At 37.5% G+C, this 21,720-nt stretch overlaps 1 protein-coding gene and 1 non-coding gene across 6 annotated transcripts in view; one reads left to right on the top strand and one right to left on the bottom strand.

Moving 5' to 3' along the window:
* PSME3IP1 (proteasome activator subunit 3 interacting protein 1) overlaps window positions 1–21,720 on the top strand; it is a 44,809-nt gene that overhangs the window by 11,485 nt on the left and 11,604 nt on the right. For all 5 annotated transcript variants that reach the window (XM_059903917.1, XM_059903914.1, XM_059903915.1 and 2 more), the window contains 3 exons: window positions 172–294; window positions 4,876–5,008; window positions 11,811–11,875. In XM_059903917.1, coding sequence (XP_059759900.1) covers window positions 172–294; window positions 4,876–5,008; window positions 11,811–11,875 — 321 coding nt within the window. The remainder of the gene's footprint in view (window positions 1–171; window positions 295–4,875; window positions 5,009–11,810; window positions 11,876–21,720) is intronic.
* On the bottom strand, window positions 4,602–4,674 carry TRNAG-CCC (transfer RNA glycine (anticodon CCC)). The gene has a single exon. It is a non-coding gene; the product is annotated as a tRNA-Gly (tRNA).

Genomic DNA, 21,720 nt, shown 5'->3' with positions numbered 1-21,720 from the left:
GCCTTGATTTTATGTCATGTTATCTATCCAAAAGCTTTGGTGTTTACAAATTCTTTCTTCTAATCCCCTGAAGTATCTGCTATTTATTAAAAAATAGGACAAGGAAAATTCTTATTTGACTATATTTTTCCTTTATCCTGTTAAGTGTTCCTTGTTTAATTATTTCCTCAGAGAACATGGTAAGAGGCTTAGACGAAGATGAGACCAACTTCCTTGATGAGGTTTCTCGGCAGCAGGAACTAATAGAAAAGCAGCGAAGAGAAGAAGAACTGAAAGAACTGAAGGAATACAGAATATCCTTTGTACTTTGTGAGGAATGTATAAGGTGTCAGTTTCTCATCAACATCTATGCATTTTAGTTTCTTCATAATTAGAATGAGGGTCTTCTGCCTGGTGATCTCTAGTTCCCTTTCAACACGGATGTTCCTATGACTCTGAATAACTGGCAGTGATATGTAGAGTTATGTTGCATGCAGGAGTCTGTTGCAATCAAAAGTCCAGATCCTTTAGGATTAACTAAAGGCCTAAATCCTAATAGTCAGGACCAGGGTATTCTTGCCTTGTGGGATTAGACTCTGGAACAGGTGGGTGATGCAGTGAACCTCATCCAGGGGAGACACTGGCTTCTACGTTTTAAAAGGAAATGTTTAGCAACCCTCCTGTGTCCTTAGTAAGACCTTCCCTACAGATACAGCCTGGTTTGTCCCCATAGGTGGGTAGAGAAAGCATCCAAGAGAACTTTGCTTTGGTTCACTATTGCCTTTTTGGCATCCACTTGAATGTCTTAATAGACATCCCAAATGTAACTTGGCTGAATCAAAATTCTCAATTCCGTGCCTCATTACCCCGACCCTCATCACACCACCTCCCTCCCCCGCGACTCCCAATCTCTTCTTTTTCTGGTCTTCCCAATCTCAGTAATGGTACTCCTATACCCCCAGGTGCCTAGGCCAAAAACTGCCTCCAGAATGTACTCCAAATCTTGCAGTTCTTGCTTTCTCTGCTGCCACTGCAGTCGTCGTAGACCTTCTCTGGACTACTGGGACCATCTAATTGTCTCTGCTTCTGCTCTCCTCCCCCACAATCCATTCTCTAGACAATAGTCTGGGGAACTTTTGAAAACATACATGGGATCATATCACTTTCCTGTTTGAAACACTAGTGGCTTCCTGTTGCATTTAGTCTTAAATCTGCATTCTTTACCAGGTCATACAAGGCTCTGCATGATTTTGGCCAACCCACCACCCTGTTGTATCCTGAACTACTCTTCCTCCTGTTTACTATACTCCAGCCTACTGGCCTTCTTTATGTTCCTCTCATACTGAGCTCTGTGAGGCATTTGCTATTTCCTCAGCCTGGAATGCTCTGCCCTCAGAGTTTACAAGGCTGGCATTTCATGACACTTGGGTCTCAGCTCCGTTCCTCATAGAGCACCCCACCTAAAATTGCACCCACCCCCATCACTGACTATAATGTCATTTTTTTAATGATCTCTGTCACTACCTGAAAATCTTAATTTATATGCTTACTGGTTTGTGTGCTTCTTTATTGCTGGAATATAAAGTAAGCTCCATAAGAACAAGGACTTGATCACCACTGATTTCTCCAGTGCTTGGCATATTGTAAGTTCTCAGTATATACATGAATATATTAATGAATGACTCATAGGAGAGGTTAAAAGGACCACCTTAGCTTTTTCCTTCTGTGAGAAAGCTAATTTGAGTATTTCATGCTTGTATGTTGAATAACCTCACTCGTGTGACTGAACAGGCTTTACCTCTAAGATTGATGATATGACTGTGTGTGTGTGCTAGTTGGTATTTTTTGCAGAGAGTGTGCAGTAGGTTCCATTAAAGAGTTATGTAGGAAAAAATGTGGACAGATTCCCAGGGATTTGGTTTAAGACAAGGTGACTGACGGTGATCGAGATAAGGTGGCAGCACAGTGCCGCAAAACCTGCTCTGAACTGGTAGCGGAAGACCTGGCTTCAAGTCCCAGTTCTTCTCGTGAAATTCTGGTATAACACTAAGATAGGAGTTGATGGAAAGTCACACCTCCATCCCAACTGTAGGATTGAGCTTGATTTTTCTGAAGCTTCCCTCCCGAACTCTGTTCCGTGGTGACCCCAGGATGATATTATGTGTTGATATATCTGAGATGGGCAGATATATGTATTGCATTGTTTCAGGCACCTGGCTTTTTCCTCTAAAGAAAAATATATTAATTACACTGTCATTTGAATTATGTCTTGTTTCATGTGCTTAATTTGGTAGGCAAGCAAATAAGCCAGAGTGTCTCCTAAAGCAGCATTTTGGAGAGTATTGTTGGTGTGGTATGAGTGTGAGAGACCTTTCGGTTTTCAATTCAAAAGGGAAGAATGAACATGGCAGCCATGAGGCAAAAGATACTTTTCTGTCCTGGTAACATTACAGCACAATATTGAAGAGGCTTCAGGGGTATTCGTTTTTTTTTTATATTTATATAAATTTATTCTGTTTATTTTTATTTTTGGCTGTGTTGGGTCTTCGTTGCTGTGCGCAGGCTTTCTCTTGTTGCAGAGAGTGGGGGCTTCTCATCCCGGTGGCTTCTCTTGTTGCAGAGCATGGGCTCTAGGTGCGCAGGCTCAGTAGTTGTGGCGCACGGGCCTAGTTGCTTCACGGCATGTGGGATCTTCCCGGACCAGGGCTCGAACCCGTGTCCCCTGCATTGGCAGGTGGATTCTTAACCACTGCGCCACCAGGAAAGCCCAGGGTATTAGTTTTTATTGGAAACTTGGAACGTTCTGACTGTCTAGAAAAACTGAAGCAAAGCAAGCCTTCCAACCCACTGATGTGCTAATCCCAAGCATGCATGTAGCCAGAGTCATGTTGAAATAGGAATTGAAGGATTAGACATTTGTTTATTGAAGCTCTAAATCAGGAGCTGGTTCTTGGCTTTGCTTGGTTGCTATAAAATGATACATTTTGTAATGTGATACTTGTGAATACAAATAAGCTATGGTTTGTGCCAGTATAAACAACAGAACTCTTGTTTCTTTCAGGTTAGAGCAGTATTTATTAATATTATGTGTGTTTTAAAACAATGTGATTTTTTAAAAAATGCTCATCTAATGCATTCCATGAGATTTTTGAGATGTGTTTGTGTATTTAAAGCGTTTTAGGGGGAGAGGGACTTAGGGGAAAAAAGGGCTTATGCTTTGGATGTGGATCAAAAATACAACTACCACTTCCCTTCCTGCCCACCAAAAAAGAAGAGGTTGAGGGCTTTTCTTCACTTCAAAAGAATAGAAAGTTAAATGTTGGTTTTTGTCTTTGTCTTGGTATTATAAATGTGTGGTTTTGTTATATTTTTTCCATTTTTGTTTTATTTTTCAGTATTTAATATTAAGAATTTTCTTTGAGAGTTTCTATCCTTTAGTGATGGAATTGTAGGTAAAAATCGCAGCATGCTCATTGTTTTTGGTATTCTGTACTAGAAAGATGAAATTTCTGTTTCCTTCATTTTTATTCTAAAAAAATGAACATTTAGTATTAACATATTATCAGTTTCCATGATGACCTTAAAAACATTAAATTGATGAAACTCAGAATAGTACTGAGCATTATGCATAATCCGTATTGAATATTACAAATGTTTAAGATAACTGGTGCCCATAAGAATCGAGTTAGTGTCTGAAGAGTGATCAGAATTAGAATTTCCTAATTTCTGGTACTCAATTTCTCTGTTGTTCAAAGATACAGGAATAGCTTAGACCATATACCTCTACCCCCACCCCTTTGGGCTGATAATACATACTTCTTAGATATCTTGGGCACTAGATGTCACTATTGTTCCAGCAAGGCATTACTGCATCTTAAGTAAGATGTTCCAATACATGTTTCGGTACTTATCTGTTGATTGATATGTTGTGGGAGAGCATGAAAGGGAAGGAGGGGAGGGGGTTGGTGGAGAGAACAAAAGAAACTGGCAAAGCTTGAGGGCCAGAGATTGACATGAAGCATGAAAAAAGTATCTTACAAGTGAACTGGTTGTTTTATGCTTTTAAAACAACTTTTCAGTCCTGTGTTGTGTTGCATATGCCCTGGGGTTTCTCATTAAAATCACCTTGAGAGTGTTTAAAACAGGTTCCTGGGCCTCTGGAGGTCCTCATTCAGTAGGTTTGGGACAGGGGAGGGACTCTGTCTTTTAATGAGCTGTAAGGTGATTCTGATGTTGTCTTGCACCAGCAGAATAGGAGTTAGTCTTCATGATGTCTAAAATTGAATGCCACTGGTAGTCATAGGACACTCCGCAAAATTTGATTTTACCCTTGGGGGAAAAAGCAAATATTTTTATGTTTTCAGGTAAGCTACATTTTTTTCTGTTGCATCTTCAAGATCTTTGTTTTCTCCAGCAAGCATGATATTGGCCATGTCTTTGGTAATAGCAGGTTTTCTGGCCGTACTCAGATTTTCATTGAGAATCAAAGGGAAAAAGTTTGCTTCTCTGTATAATTTTGGGCTTGATTTGCTGGTTTCCTCCTAGTCACCTTTATTTATTTAAAAAAAAAAAATTTATTTTTTTGGCTGTGCCGGGTGTTACTTGCGGCATGCAGGATCTAGTTCCCTGACCAGGGATCGAACCCGGGCCCCCTGCATTGGGAGTGCAGAGTCTTAACCACTGGACCACCAGGGAAGTCCCTTCATTTCTTTTTAAATCAGCTGGATTTGACTGGCAGAATAAGGAGGGGAGGGCATTTTTAAAATAAGTAGGTTGAACATTCCATGGCAGAGCTGAAGTACTCACGGGTTATATTTGCCTTCCATCTCTTGATTTACCATTGTCCTGCTGTAGCTCTTCTTTTTGCTTAGTTTGACCCTTAACCTGTAACTCACAGTAATCTCAACAAGGTTGGAATTTCTCAAGACAACAAGAAGGAAGTGGAGAAGAAAGTGGCTGTGAAACCCACAGAAACCAAGACCAAGTTCTCCCAGGCAAAGCTGTTGGCAGGAGCTGTGAAGCATAAGAGGTCAGCCTGAATTCACACAACTATAATCTCCTTCTGACTGTGTGCTTTGAAATGCCAGATTAATGGTAGCCAGAACAAAAGGTTACCTAAGCATAGGTCTTGGTGAAGTTCCTTTGGTGGTCTTACCTCTCTCTCCCCTACCAGATTTGGTGTCTTCTATAGCCTTTGACCCTTGTCTCTCTGTTCATTCAACATAATAGCTACTCTTCATTGGATGCCTGCCATGTGTCAGGCATTGTGTTAAGTTCTTTCCATGCATAATTTCTTTTATTCCTCTCAACAAGTCTGTGAAGTACAAGTTGTTATTATCAGATGAAGAGACTGAGAATCTCAGAGGTTGAGAACCTTTGTCCAAGGTCACAAAGTAGCAGGAGAGGTGGAGTTCAATACTTCAGCATCTGTTTCTAGGCAAACAAGGTAGCAAGTTCTATGGAAGGATTTATATAGGGTGTAATGAGATCAGGGAGGAGGAATAACTCTGCCTGGAGGTGGATATATGTGCTCATGTTGGGGAAGTTAAGGCATTAGAAAGAAGAGGTTGATTAGGTAAGACGACTAGGGCTTTGACAGGCAGACGGGGAGAGCAGAACACCCCAGGAAGGGAGAAGAGCTGAGGCAAGGGCACTATGATCTATAAGAACATGGCAGCTGTGACAGGGTTACACACCTGGCTGGGGCTCTGCTTGTTTGGTGTGGGGTGGCAGCGGTGCCTTGTTTGCTCCTCTCTTTTCAAGTCTTCAAATGGCACCAAAGTGATTAAATCTGGTCATTTCAATTTGACCAACCCTACCACAGGCAAAAGGATGTTAAGCTTAAGTGCAGACTATTAGGAAAATCAATGTGGTATATTGGCGACCAGCCACATGTTTTGAAGAAAGTGTGTTGTTGCAGTTTTGTGGTTTGGCACACCTTCTGTCTCCTGATGTTCCCAGGAACATTGCTAGGAACGTTGCTTACATGTAAAAATGTTGTCATGGTATAGCAGCCAAGGGGAGGAATATCAGTATCCTGAAAAGGGCCAGTTACCCAGCCATGAATTATTCCTTTCAAGTTTTCATATAAGCTTTCTTGCTGGCCCAGTGTCTTTGAGAATTTGGATGTGGGTCAATTGTACTGGGCTATACCAAGAAAGGGCTCTCTAGGTGGTCAGTTAGTTACCTCTCAGCAGTGTCTTGCTTCTAGCAGAATGTGTGTTGTAAGTAGCTCTCCTAGTCCTTAGATCAACTTTTATTAGATCATCCTTTATTGTTGTTTTGTGTAGCAAGGTGATAAATTAGTCTCCTGGGGCAGGAGTTCCTAATCTACCCAGCCTTGGGTTTATTAGAGTCACCTGGGAGTTTGTTAATACTGTAGATTGCCTCACACTAATTCTGTCTGGCTCAGTAAGTTTGGAGTGAGCTCTGGAAGTCTAATTTTTAAAGTTCCATGGATAATTCCGATGCTTGGTGAAAGTCTGATGCCTGATGTGTGTATGTTATGAAGCATAGTAATAAAACAAGCCCCCCTGAACCCATCACCCAACTTAAGACCTAGAGCATTATCAACAATATGAGTCTGCCTCTGTGCTCCTCCCCATTCTGTCTCTGTGCCTTGCCATCCTCACGCCACTTTCCTATATCTAGTTTACCATTCTTTTGCCTTTCTTTACTCTTAGTAGTTTTGGGGGTTTTTTTGTTTTTGTTTTTTGCTACCTATATAGGTACCCATAAACAATATAATACCTTGCTTGTTTTGAACTTTATAAAAAATGATTTTATTATATATACACCACCTTCTGTGAATTTGGTTTTTCAATCAAATTGTTTCTCTGATTGAAACAATTTTGTATGTGTGTATGTATGTGTATGTACAGCTATAATTTGTTCACTTTCACTGCTGTATAATAGTGCATTATTCGAGATACCGAAATTTGTTCATTCTCCGGTGAATGAATGTTTGAATTATGACAGATGGTGCTGACAGGTCAAGGACATGCTTTGTTACATATGTACATCTGTTTCTCTAGAGCTGTGTGTGCAATATGTTAGTCCCTGGGCACCTGTGGCTATCTAAATGAATGAAAACTAAATGAAATTTAAAATCCAGTTCCCTAGCCACACTAGTCACATTTTAAGTGTTAAATAGCTACACGTGGCTTGTTGCTGCCCTCCTGGACAGCACAAATACAGCAATAAAGTGATTTATAAAATAGTATCTCCTTATGGTCTTAATTTGCATTCCCCTGTTAACAAATGTAGTTGACATATCATATGTTGATTTGCCATTCATGTGTCCTGTTGTGTGGAAGGTCTGTTCATTTATATTGCCATTTTTCTACTGGGTTATTTGTATTCTTCTTATTGATTCATAGTTTTTTTTTGTTTTTAAACATAGTCCTGATATTTTTTTTCTCCAGTTTATAGCTTATCTTTTTACTTTAAAGTGGTCAAATATATTTAATTTTAAGGTGGTCCGTTTTTAAAAATTGAGATGTAATTGACATATAACATTAATTTCAAGTGTACAACATAATGATTTGATAATAATATGAGATATATACATATATATATATATATATAGTGAAATGATCCCCATAGTAAGTCTAGTTGACATCCATCACCACACATAGTTACACATTTTTTTTCTTGTGATGAGAACTTCTAAGATCTGTTCTCTTAGCAGCTTTCAAATATACAGTACAATATCATTAACTATAGTCACCATGATGTACATTACATCCTCACTACTCATTTATTTTATAACTGGAAGTTTGTACCTTTTGAAGGTGGTCCATTTTAAGGTGGTCAAATCCATCAATATTTTCTTTTTATGGTTAGAGCCTTTTATATTTTGTTCAAGAAATTCTTTCTACCCTGAGGTTGTAATATAGTTTTTCTTGTAAAAGTCTTAGAATTTTTGTCTTTCACATGTTAGTCTTTAATCTATCTGGAATTGATTTTTGTGAAGGGTATGAGGTAGGGATCACATTGCAATTTTTTCTTCAAATGAAAAGCCAATTTTCTAGCAATTTACTAAATACTTCTGCCTTTCCTCAGTGATCTTCAGTGTCACCTCTGTCTTATAACAAGTTTCCATACCTATATGGGTTTGTCTGTGGATTCTTTTTTCTGTTCCTAGGATCTGTTGGACCAGTATCACTCTGTGTAATTACTGTAGCTCTGTACAGATCTTGATATCTGGTAGAGCAAGTCCCCTTACATTCTTCTCAGGGATGTCTTGTCTATTCTTGGCCACTTCATTCTTCCATATAAATTTTAAATTTAGTTTAAATTCTTTAACAATCCCTATTGGGATTTTTATTGGAATGTTATTAAATTGCTTGATAAATTTATGGAGAGAACAGATCTTCATGGATTTGAGTCTTTCTTTGTCCATGGCATATATCTACATTTATTTGTTTCCTTTAATTAAAGTCATCCAATAAAGTCATAGAGTTTTGCTGTTTTTTTCCCCCCAAAAAATTGTACATGTCTTTTGTTAGACTTATTCCTAGGTATTTTATATTTTTTTGGTTGCTGGTGTATAAAAGTGCAATTGATTTTGGGATATTTACATCCAGCCACGCAATTCTTATAAACTTTAATAATAACTCTTGTTAACGTTAGTAATTTATCAGTGGATTCTTTGAAATTCCTATGTAGAGAGTCACCATTTGTGAATAATGACAGTTTTATTCTCTTCCTTAATACCTTTTAGTTCCTTTTTCTTATCTTATTGTGCTGGCTGGGACCACCAGTAAAATGTTAGAAAGAAACAATTACTGTGCACATCCTTGTTTTATTTCTAATTTTAAATAGAATGTTTAACTTTTTCACCACTAAGAATAATATTTATTGTTTTTGTTTTTTCAGATATCCTTTAAGGTTAAGGAAGTTCTGTTCCTAGTTTCATAAGAGGTTTTTTGGTAGCCATGAGTTGTTAAATTTTGTCAATTTTTTTCTGCTTTTGAATTGATAAAATAAATTTTTCTTTGTTACAGTGAAAAAATAAAGATTTTTCTAATGTTGCATTCCTGGTGATAAACCCAACTTGTAGTGATGTATTTTCTTTTCTTTCTTTTTTTTTTTAAACTCTGCTGGATTTGGTTTGCTAATGTTTTGTATAGGTTGTTGCATCTGGAATCATGATGGAGACTGGCCTGTATTTTTTTCCCCCCACTTTATCTGATTTTGATGTGTAGATTAAACCTAGCTTCATAGAATGACTTAGGGAGTGTTCCTTCTTTTTCTGTTTTCTGGAGGAGTTTGTATAAGATAGTAGTGTTCATTTGTGGCAGTTTGGTAGAACTCTATAAAATCACTTTGGTCCCTGTTCTTTTAACTTGTGATTATAGGACTATCTACGCTTTTCCATGTCTTTTTGAGTCAGCTTTATTTAGTTATATTTTCTGGGAATTTGCTCATTTTGTCTTTTTTCAAGTGTGTTAGCTAAATTGTCAGTATTCCTTATTTTTGTGATTGCTGTTCTGTCTGTAATTGTCCTTTTTTCATCCCAAATATTGATGAATTATACTTTTATTCTTATTTTCACTATTTTCATGAGAGGGTAGTCTCAGTCTTATTAGTCTTTTCAAAGATCTTTTGGGTTTACTTCTTATTTTTTCTATTTCATTAATTTTTGCTCTTTAATATCTTCTACCTTCTTTCTTTGGAATATTCTTTACTTTCTTCAAACTTATACTTTTATTATTTCTGTTATAAACAACTGTCAGATACCAAGCTAATTAATTTTCAGCTCTTTCCAGTTATAAGCATCTAAAGCTATAATTTTTCCTCAACTTTCATTGTATACAATTTGGTATTTCCAACTAAGTACTTTTAGATATCCATTTTGATTTCTTTGTTGACTCATGAATTAGAAACTTTTTTAAATTTCCAAACATATTGAGGTAACTTAACCATATTTCACTGGTTCTAAGATGAACCTGTTTCTCCCTTACATTTTAATACCTTATAATCAGTGGTGTCTTAGAGTGTATGAAATATAATCTTTATCTTTTGTTACCAATTTCTACCTTAATTGCATTATGGTTTATATGTGCTGATTCTTTTGAAATTGCTTTAGACTAGCTTTGTGACCTATTCCTGAGATTAATTTTTGTGAATGTTCCAAGTTGAGGAGAATCTGTGTTTTGTAATTGTTTGTTCTGGGTTCTATGTAGGTACAACAAAACAAACTTATTGATTGTATTGTTCAAATCATCTGTTTCTTTACATATTTGTCTGCTTGTTCTATCTACTTGAGGGGAGTTTTTGAAATCTCCCACTGTAGTAATGATTTCTTGATTTTTCTTCAGTCTTTTGAACATAGTATATTTTTAAGCTCTTTTAGAAGCATAGATGTTCAGGATTGTTATTTCTTCATAGTGAATTAAACTTTGTTTCATTATAAACTAACCTCCTTTATCCCTTATAATACTTTTGGTCTTAAAGTCTATTCCCTTAATATTAATATAGGTACCCCAGTGTTCTTTGGATTAGTATTTGCCATGGTAACTCTTTTTCCATTCCTTTACTTTCAGTCTTTCTGGGTCTTAAGTTGTTTGTTTTGCTTCTAAATTTTTAGGTGTGTCTCATAAATAGCTGATTTAAAATTTAGTCTGTTAAACTCTCTTTATAGGTAGGCTTGGACTTATTAGGATTTTTTATACAATTCTACTATCTATTTTTAAAAATTAATTAATTTTTTGGCCATGCTACGTGGCTTGCAGGATCTCAGTTCCCCAACCAAGGATTGAACCTGGGCCGTGGCTGTGAAAGCCTAGAATCCTAACCATTAGGTCACCAGGGAACTCCCCAGCTTCTACTATCTTAATGTTATTTGTTTTTTTACTTAAAAAATTTTTTTCCATGTATTCTTTTTATAAAAATTGATTACAATTTTAAAATCTTTTATTCATTTTCTTTTCTTTCTACTTCTTTGGATTTTTGTATTCTATTTCTATTCATTTGGTGGCTTACCTTGCAATTTATCAAGAATACTTAGTAAAACCTAAAGTAAATAGCTATCTTACTTCCCTGCAAAATTATCCATGGACCTTAGAACTTTTAGCTACAGTCACCCTCTTCCTTCCTTACATGCTGTCCAGGACTTTAGTGTGGTCATGTTTAACACCACAAATTAGATGCTGTTTTTTTATATAGACTGTTTGTTTAGATTTGTATTTACAAGTTTCTTTGTTCACCATCCCTTCCTTCTGGGATTAAGGCCTTCCTCCTGGGACCATTTCCTTCCTCTTTGGAGTGCATTCTTTTTTTTTTTTTTGATCTAAATTTTTTATTAGGTAAGAATTTACAAACATTACTTAATATTAGTGGTAACAGTGGAGCTGGAGAGCATTGTGCCTTCTAGCTGCATGGCGAGAGAAGTACATTCTCTAGATATTCTTTTAGTGAATGTCTTTTGGGTGACTTTCAGAATCTCTAGCATGTCAGTAAAGATATTTCTTTCAATCTTTAATAACTTAACTGAATTTTTGTCATATATAAACATGTCCAGATATTCTTAATCCATCTGTGGTTCTAACCAAGATGAATGATGACAACAAAGAATCTGATGTTTTGGTGATGCTTGAAGATGTAATGCTTCACCCCTTGAATTGGTCAGAGGTTTAAATTATCTTTATAACAATAATATAACTGGAAGGAGATTAAGAACCTGAAATGGAGACTTTTCATTTCAGATCATCTCAGCTCCTTGAGGCTGCCTAAGACCCATATAAATAGTTATTGGAGCTCCTGATTCCCAAAGTTTGATCCCCAAGATTGGACCTAGCTCGAATCACCATATTTTTTTGTTACAGCTCAGAGAGTGGCAACAGTTTGAAAAGACTGAAATCGGACCCTGACCCAGATGATAAGAATCAAGGTGGGTGGCAGCTTTCATTTCGTTCTTGACTCATCATATACGTGAACCATGGTAAAAGGCTGGAACGCATTGTACCTGCGGAGGAATGCGTGCATCTCTAAGCAAACCTACCTAAACTTAACTTACCAAACCATTTTTAGACCATGCAGGATTTAAACCTAGCAATATGTCAGCTGCCCTGCAAAGTAATATGTTAGAAACCAGTGGAACTGATAAATGACAATTGTGTTCTCCCATGAGCGCTTACAAAGCCAAAGCCCTGGTCATATCACCTCTGCTCACAAAGAGTTTTTCTCTGTCTCCCTTAAATGTCAAGTTTCTTCATTTCACCTGGCTGGCTACCAGTGAGAGCTAGCATGCCTGGCTTCTGCTGTTGGTTGGATTGGACTGAACCGAGAGGCTACAAAATACAGTTTCCAGGAGTACACTTTCTTTGGTGGTTCCTTTTATGTGATCAAATCTGCTACTGTGTTAAGTGGCACGAAGTTATAAGTGAAAGTGAGTGTTACTCAGGACTGAATCAAGGATAAGAAATTCAAGAGTGTTTTCAGTTCTTCTACTCCTGACTCCCTGTGGAATTGAGACTCTGAGCTGAACTCAAAGGGTCATCGATAAAACAGGGCTTACATTTATTTCTCTGTCACACACACAAAAAAGGATATTTTAAAATATATTTTTTTCTTTCAAAAAAGTAATGATTATTTTAAAAAGTATATCCACTGAACTCCAGTAATGGTGAGCTGTTGCTGATATCTTTTTACTCTAGAATTTACTTTTGAAAAAGATACTAAACGAAGAGCCTCCCTTCTACCTGTATGTCCTCTTCCATCCAATTCTGCTTCCCAGTGGGAAATAGTATTGTATATTTTTAATGTATATATGTATATATCCAGAGCTATTCTATGTATGTATAAGCAATTACAAATATTCTCTTTTTTTTAAAGTGTTTTATTGTAGATAACTTAAAACATTCAAATATTGAGATGATAGTATAATGAACCCCGTCACGTACCTTCAACAGTTTTTTTTAAATTAATTAATTTATTTTTGGCTGCATTGGGTCTTCGTTGCTACGCATGGGCTTTCTCTAGTTGCAGCGAGCAGGGGCTACTCTTTGTTGCAGTGTGCGGGCTTCTCATTGCAGTGGCTTCTCTTGCTGTGGAGCATGGGCTCTAGGTACACAGGCTTCAGTAACTGTGGCACGCGGGCTCAGTAGTTGTGGTTCACGGGCTTAGTTGCTCCGTGGCATGTGAGATCTTCCCGAACCAGGGCTCGAATCCGTGTCCCCTGCATTGGCAGGTGGATTCTTAACCACTGCGCCACCAGGGGAGTCCCAACAATTTTTAACACATGTCCAATCTTCTTGTTTTTTTAAAGAAAGTTTTATTTATTATTTATTATTATTATTATTTTTTGGTTGCACTGCACGGCTTGTGGGATGTTAGTTCCCCGACCAGGGATTGAACCCAGGCCACGGCAGTGAAAGTGCTGAGTCCTAACCACTGGACTGCCAGGGAATTCCCCATCCAATCCTATTTCATTTAAATCTCCCAACTGTAGTATTTTGAGACAAATCTCAGACATCAAATTATTTCATCTATAATTCTTCTGTATGTATCCCTAAAAAAAATAAGGACTCTTTGTTTTTTTAACATAATTGCAATACTATTATCACACCTGAAATAATTATAGTAATTCCTAAATGTGATCAAGTACCAGATTAGTATTCATTTTCCTCAGTTTTCCCATACATTTTTTTTTTTTTTTTTTAAATTATTTATTTATTTATTTAATTTATTTATGGCTGTGTTGGGTCTTCGTTTCTGCGCGAGGGCCTTCTCCAGTTGCGGCAAGTGGGGGCCACTCTTCATCACAGCGCGCGGGCCTCTCACTATGGCAGCCTCTCTTGTTGCGGAGCACAGGCTCCAGACGCGCAGGCTCAGCAATTGTGGCTCACGGGCCCAGTTGCTCCGCGGCATGTGGGATCTTCCCGGACCGCGGCTTGAACCCGTGTGCTCTGCATTGGCAGGCAGACTCTCAACCACTGCGCCACCAGGGAAGCCCATCCCATACATTTTTTTTCTTGACAGTTGATTTTTGTTTTTAAGATTCAAATGCAACACTGTGATCACTTAATTGTTTTTTTAAATTGTATTGAAGTATAGTTGATTTATAATATTGTGTTAATTTCTTCTGTACAGCAAAATGACTCAGTTATACATATATATTTTTCATATTCTTTTCCATTGTGGTTGGTCATAGGATATTGAATATAGTTCCCTGTACTATATAATAGGACCTTGTTGTTTATCCATGCTATATATAATAGTTTGCCTCTGCTAATCCCAAACTCCCAATCCTTCCCTCCCCCATCCTGCCTTACCCTTGGCAACCACAAATCTGTTCTCTATATCTGTGAGTCTGTTTTTGTTTCATAGTTATGCTGATGTGTGCAATGTCTTAGATTCCACATATAAGTAATATCAGATGGTATTTGTCTTTCTCTTTCTGACTTACTTCACTTAGTATGATAATCTCTAGGTTCACCCATGTTGCTGCAAATGGCTTTATTTCATTCTTCTTTTATGGCCGAGTAATATTCCATTGCGTGTGTGTGTACACACACACACACACACACACACACACACACACACACACTACATCTTTATCCATTCCTCTATCGATGGACATTTAGGTTGTTTCCATGTCTTGGCTATTGTAAATAATGCTGCTATGAATATAGAGGTGCATGTGTCTTTTTGAATTAGAGTTTTGTCTGGGTATATGCCCAGGAGTGGGATTGCTGGATAATATGGCAACTCAGTTTTTCTTTTTTAATTATTTGCTTTATTTATTTTAAAATTTTATTTATTTATTTATTTATTTATGGCTGTGTTGGGTCTTCGTTTCTGTGTGAGGGCCTTCTCCAGTTGCGGCACGTAGGGGCCACTCTTCATCACGGCGTGCAGGCCTCTCACTATCGCGACCTCTCTTGTTGCGGAGCACAGGCTCCAGACGCGCAGGCTCAGCAATTGTGGCTCACGGGCCAAGTCGCTCCGCGGCATGTGGGATCTTCCCAGACCAGGGCTCGAACCCATGTCCCCTGCATTGGCAGGCAGACTCTCAACCACTGCACCACCAGGGAAGCCTGGCAACTCAATTTTTAGTTTTTTTGAGGAACCACCATGCTGTTTTCCATAGTGGCTGCACCAATTTACATTCCCACCAACGGTGTAGGAAGGTTCCCTCTTCTCCACACCCTCTCCAGCATTTGTTATTTGTAGACTTTTTAATGATGGCTACTCTGACCAGTGTGAGGTGGTACCTCATTGTAGGTTTGATTTGTATTTCTCTAATAATTAGTGCTGTTGAGTATCTTTTCATGTCTGTATGCCTTCTTTGGAGAAATGTCTGTTTAGGTCTTCTGCCCGTTTTTGGATTGGGTTGTTTGTTTTTTTGTTGTTTGGTTGTATGAGCTGTTTGTATATTTTTGTAATTAGGCCCTTGTCCGTCACATCATTTGCAAATATTTTCTCCCAGTCCATAGGTTGTCTTTTTGTTTTATTTATGGTTTCCTTTGCTGTGCAAAAGCTTGTAAGTTTGATTAGGTCCCATTTTTTAAGTTTTGCTTTTATTTCTATTGCCTTGGGAGACTGACCTAAGAAAACATTGGTACGGTTTATGTCAGAGAGTGTTTTGCCTGTGTTTTCTTCTAAGAGCTTTATGGTGTCTTCTCTTATGTTTAATTCTTTAAGCCATTTTGAGTTTATTTTTGTGTATGGTGTGAGGGTGTGTCCTAACGTCATTGGCTCTAGGCACGCGGGCTTCAGTTGTTGTGGCGCACAGGCTCAGTTGTGGCGCGTGGGTTTAGTTGCTCTGAGGCATGTGGGATCTTCCCAGGCCAGGGCTCAAACCTGTGTCCCCTGCATCGGCAGGCGGATTCTCAACCACTGAACCACTAGGGAAGTCCCACATACTGATTTGAGTATGTTGAACCATCCTTGTGACCCTGGGATGAATCCAACTTGGTCGTGGTGTATGACCTTTTTTATGTATTTTTGGATTTGGTTTGCTAATATTTTGTTGAGAATTTTTGCGTCTATATTCATCACAGATATTCGCCTGTAATTTTCTTTTTTTGTAGTGTCTTTGTCTGGTTCTGGTATCGGTGACGGTGGCTTCATAGAATGTCAACCCATTGGGAGTGTACCCTCCTCTTCAGTTTTTTGGAAGAGTTTGAGAAGGATCGCTATAAGTTCTTCTTTGTATGTTTGGTAGAATTCCCTAGTGAAGCCATTTGGTCCTGGACTTTTGTTTGTAGGGAGTTTTTTTTTTATTACAGATTCTATTTCATTTCTAGTGACCGGTCTGCTCAAGTTATCTATTTCTTCTTGATTCAGTTTTGGTGGCCTGTATGTTTGTAGGAAAGTTGTACATTTCTTCAAGGTTGTCAAATTTGTTGGCATATAATTGTTCACAGTATTCTCTTATGGTTTGTTGCACTTCTGTGATATCTGTTGTGATTTTTCCGCTTTCATTTCTTATTTTGTTTATTTGGGTCTTCTCTCTTTTCTTCTTGTCGAGCCCAACCAGAGGTTTGTCAATTTTGTTAACCGTTCAAAGAACCAGCTCTTGGTTTTATAGATTTTTTCTATTGTTTTTTAAATTTCTATTTTATTTATTTACTCTCTCATCTTTCTTATCTCCTTCCTTCTGCTGACTTTAGGTTTTGTTTGTTCTTTTTTTTCTAATTCTTTTTGGTGGTGGGTTATGGTGTTTATTTGAGATTTTTCTTGTTTCTTAAAGAAGGCCCCTATATTGCTATGAACTTCCTTCTGAGAACTGCTTTTGCTGCATCCCATGGATTTTGTATGGTTGTGTTTTCATTGTCATTTGTCTCAAGGTATTGTTAAATTTCTTCTTTGGTTTCATTGTTGATCCATTGGTTTTTTAGTAGCATGTTTAGTCTCCATGTAATTGTTTTTTTGTTTTGTTTTGTTTCTTTTTCAGTGGTTGATTTTTGGTTTCATGCTATTGTGGTCAGAAAAGATGCTTGAAATAATTTTTATACTCTTAAATTTGTTTAGGCTTGTTTTGTGCCCAAGTCAATCCTAGAGAATGTTCCATGTGCACTTGAAAGGAATGTGTATTCTGCTTTTTTTGGATGTAATGTCCTTAATATATCAATTAAGTCTAACTGTTCTATTCTGTCATTTAGGATCTCTGTTGTTTTATTGATTTTTTGTCTCGAAGATCTGTCCATTGATACGAGTGGGGTGTTAAAGTCTCCTACTATTGTACTCCTGTCAGTTTCTCCCTTTATGTCTGTTAGTATATGTTTTATATATTTTGGTGCTCCTATGTTGGGTGCATATATGTTGACAAGTATAATATCCTCTCCTTATATTGATCCTTTTATCATTATATAGTGTCCTTCGTTATCTTTGTTTTAAAGTCTATTTTGTCTGATATGAGTATTGTGACCCTCGCTTTCTTGTCATTTCTGTTTGCACGAAAGATCTTTTTCCATGCCCTCATTTTTAATCTATGTGTGTCCTTTGCCCTAAAGTGTGTCCCTTGTAAGCAGCATATTGTAGGCTCTAGTTTTTTTATCCAATCTGCCACTCTGTGTCGTTTTTTTTTTTTTTTTTAATTTTTAAATTTTATTTTATTTTTTTTATACAGCAGGTTCTAGTTAGTCATCAGTTTTATACACATCAGTGTATACATGTCAATCACATTCGCCCAGTTCATCACACGACCATTCCCACCCCCTGCGGCTTTCCCCCCTTGGTGCCCATACGTTTGTTCTCTACATCTGTGTCTCAACTTCTGTTCTGCAAACCGGTCATCTGTACCATTTTTCTAGGTTCCACATACATGCGTTAATATACGATATTTGTTTTTCTCTTTCTGACTTACTTCACTCTGTATGACAGTCTCTAGATCCATCCACGTCTCAACAAATGACTCAATTTCATTCCTTTTTATGGCTGAGTAATATTCCATTGTATATATGTGCCACATCTTCTTTATCCATTCGTCTGTCGATGGGCATGTAGGTTGCTTCCATGACCTGGCTATTGTAAATAGTGCTGCAATGAACATTGGGGTGCATGTGTCTTTTTGAATTATGGTTTTCTCTGGGTATATGCCCAGTAGTGGGATTGCTGGATCATATGGTAATTCTATTTTTAGTTTTTTAAGGAACCTCCATACTGTTCTCCATAGTGGCTGTATCAGCTTACGTTCCCACCAGCAGTGCAAGAGGGTTCCCTTTTCTCCACACACTCTCCAGCATTTGTTGTTTGTAGATTTTCTGATGATGCCCATTCTAACTGGTGTGAGGTGATACCTCATTGTAGTTTTGATTTGCATTTCTCTAATAATTAGTGATGTTGAGCAGCTTTTCATGTGCTTCTTGGCCATCTGTATGTCTTCTTTGGAGAAATGTCTATTTAGGTCTTCTGCCCATTTTTGGATTGGGTTGTTTGTTTCTCTAATATTGAGCTGAATGAGCTGTTTATATATTTTGGCGATTAATCCTTTGTTGATTCATTTGCAAATATTTTCTCCCATTTTGAGGGTTGCCTTTTCATCTTGTTTATGGTTTCCTTTGCTGTGCAAAAGCTTTGAAGTTTCATTAGGTCCCATTTGTTTATTTTTGTTTTTATTTCCATTACTCTAGGAGGTGGATCAAAAAAGATCTTGCTGTGATTTATGTCAAAGAGTGTTCTTTCTATGTTTTCCTCTAAGAGTATTATAGTGTCCGGTCTTACATTTAGGTCTCTAATCCATTTTGAGTTTATTTTTGTGTATGGAGTTAAGGAGTGTTCTAATTTCATTCTTTTACATGTAGCTGTCCAGTTTTCCCAGCACCACTTATTGAAGAGACTGTCTTTTCTCCATTGTATATCCTTGCCTCCTTTGTCATAGATTAGTTGACCATAGGTGCGTGGGTTTACCTCTGGGCTTTCTATCTTGTTCCATTGATCTATGTTTCTGTTTTTGTGCCAGTACCATATTGTTTTGATTACTGTAGCTTTGTAGTATAGTCTGAAGTCAGGGAGTCTGATTCCTCCAGCTCCGTTTTTTTCCCTCAAGACTGCTTTGGCTATTCACGGTCTTTTGTGTCTCCATACAAATTTTAAGATTTTTTGTTCTAGTGTAAAAAAATGCCATTGGCAATTTGATAGGGATTGCATTGAATCTGTAGGTTGCTTTGGGTAATATAGTCATTTTCACAATATTGATTCTTCCAATCCAAGAACATGGTATATCTCTCCATCTGTTGGTATCATCTTTAATTTCTTTCATCAGTGTCTTATAGTTTTCTGCATACAGGTCTTTTGTCTCCCTAGGTAGGTTTATTCCTAGGTATTTTATTCCTTTTGTTGCAATGGTAAATGGGAGTGTTTCCTTAATTTCTCTTTCAGATTTTTCATCATTAGTGTATAGGAATGCAAGAGATTTCTGTGCATTAATATTGTATCCTGCAACGTTACCAAATTCATTGATTAGCTCTAGTAGTTTTCTGGTGGCATCTTTAGGATTCTCTATGTATAGTATCATGTCATCTGCAAACAGTGACAGTTTGACATCTTCTTTTCCAATTTGTATTCCTTTTATTTCTTTTTCTTCTCTGATTGCCATGGCTAGGACTTCCAGAACTATGTTGAATAATAGTGGTGAGAGTGGACATCCTTGTCTTGTTCCTGATCTTAGAGGAAATGCTTTCAGTTTTTCACCATTGAGAATGATGTTTGCTGTGGGTTTGTCGTATATGACCTTTATTATGTTGAGGTAGGTTCCCTCTATGCCCACTTTCTGGAGAGTTTTTATCATAAATGGGTGTTGAATTTTGTCAAAAGCTTTTTCTGCATCTGTTGAGATGATCATATGGTTTTTATTCTTCAATTTGTTAATATGGTGTATCACATTGATTGATTTGCGTATATTGAAGAATCCTTGCATCCCTGGGATAAATCCTACTTGATCATGGTGTATGATCCTTTTAATGTGTTGTTGGATTCTGTTTGCTAGTATTTTGTTGAGGATTTTTGCATCTATATTCATCAGTGATATTGGTCTGTAATTTTCTTTTTTTGTAGTGTCTTTGTCTGGTTTTGGTATCAGGGTGATGGTGGCCTCATAGAATGAGTTTGGGAGTGTTCCTTCCTCTGCAGTTTTTTGGGAGAGTTTGAGAAGGATGGGTGTTAGCTCTTCTCTAAATGTTTGATAGAATTCACCTGTGAAGCCATCTGGTCCTGGACTTTTGTTTGTTGGAAGATTTTTAATCACAGTTTCAATTTCATGACTTGTGATTGGTCTGTTCATATTTTCTATTTCTTCCTGGTTCAGTCTTGGAAGGTTATACCTTTCTAAGAATTTGTCCATTTCTTCCAGGTTGTCCATTTCATTGGCATAGAGTTGCTTGTAGTAGTCTCTTAGGATGCTTTGTATTTCTGCGGTGTCTGTTGTAACTTCTCCTTTTTCATTTCTAGTTTTATTGATTTGAGTCCTGTCCCTCTTTTTCTTGATGAGTCTGGCTAATGGTTTATCAATTTTGTTTATCTTCTCAAAGAACCAGCTTTTAGTTCTATTGATCTTTTTCTTTTTTTTAACATCTTTATTGGAGTATAATTGCTTTACAATGGTGTGTTAGTTTCTGCTTTATAACAAAGTGAATCAGTTTTACATATACATATGTTCCCATATCTCTTCCCTCTTGCATCTCCCTCCCTCCCGCCCTCCCCACCCCACACCTCTAGGTGGTCACAAAGCACAGAGCTGATCTCCCTGTGCTATGTATGCGGTTGCTTCCCAGTTCTGTTGATCTTTGCTGCTGTTTTCTTTGTTTCTGTTTCATTTATTTCTGCTCTGATTATGATTTCTTTTCTTTTGCTAACTTTGGGTTTTGTTTGTTCTTCTTTCTCTAGTTCCTTTAGGTGTAAGGTTAGATTGTTTACTTGAAATTTTTCTTGTTTCTTGAGGTAGGCTTGTATAGCTATAAACTTCCCTCTTAGAACTGCTTTTGCTGCATCCCATAGGTTTTGGATCATCGTGTTTTCATTGTCATTTGTCTCTAGGTATTTTTTGATTTCCTCTTTGATTTCTTTAGTGATCTCTTGGTTATTTAGTAACGTATTGTTCAGCCTCCATGTGTTTGTGTTTTTTACGGTTTTTTCCCTGTAATTGATTTCTAATCTCATAGCATTGTGGTCAGAAAAGATGGTTGATATGATTTCAATTTTCTTAAATTTACTGAGGCTTGCTTGATTTGTGACCCAAGATGTGATCTATCCTGGAGAATGTTCTGTGAGCACTTGAGAAGAAAGTGTAATCTGCTGTTTTTGGATGGAATGTCCTATAAATATCAGTTAAACCCATCTGGCGTACTGTGTCATTTAAAGCTTCTGTTTCCTTATTTATTTTCATTTTGGTTGATCTGTCCATTGGTGTAAGTGAGGTGTTAAAGTCCCCCACTATTATTGTGTTACTGTTGATTTCCTCTTTTGCAGCTGTTAGCAGTTGCCTTATATATTGAGGTGTTCCTATGTTGGGTGTATATAGATTTATAATTGTTATACCTTCTTCTTGGATTGATCCCTTGATCATTATGTAGTGTCCTTCCTTCTCTCTTGTAACATTCTTAAATTTATTTATTCATTTATTTATTTATTTATGGCTGTGTTGGGTCTTCGTTTCTGTGCGAGGGCTTTCTCTAGTTGTGGCAAGCGGGGGCCACTCTTCATTGCGGTGCGCGGGCCTCTCACTATCATGGCCTCTCTTGTTGCAGAGCACAGGCTTCAGACGTGCAGGCTCAGTAGTTGTGGCTCACGGGC

Source organism: Balaenoptera ricei, chromosome 19 (assembly GCF_028023285.1).
Source record: "Balaenoptera ricei isolate mBalRic1 chromosome 19, mBalRic1.hap2, whole genome shotgun sequence".
Classification (NCBI taxonomy): Eukaryota; Metazoa; Chordata; class Mammalia; order Artiodactyla; family Balaenopteridae; genus Balaenoptera; species Balaenoptera ricei.
The sequence above is the reverse complement of the archived record's forward strand: the minus strand, read 5'-3'. Positions and strand labels throughout refer to the sequence as shown.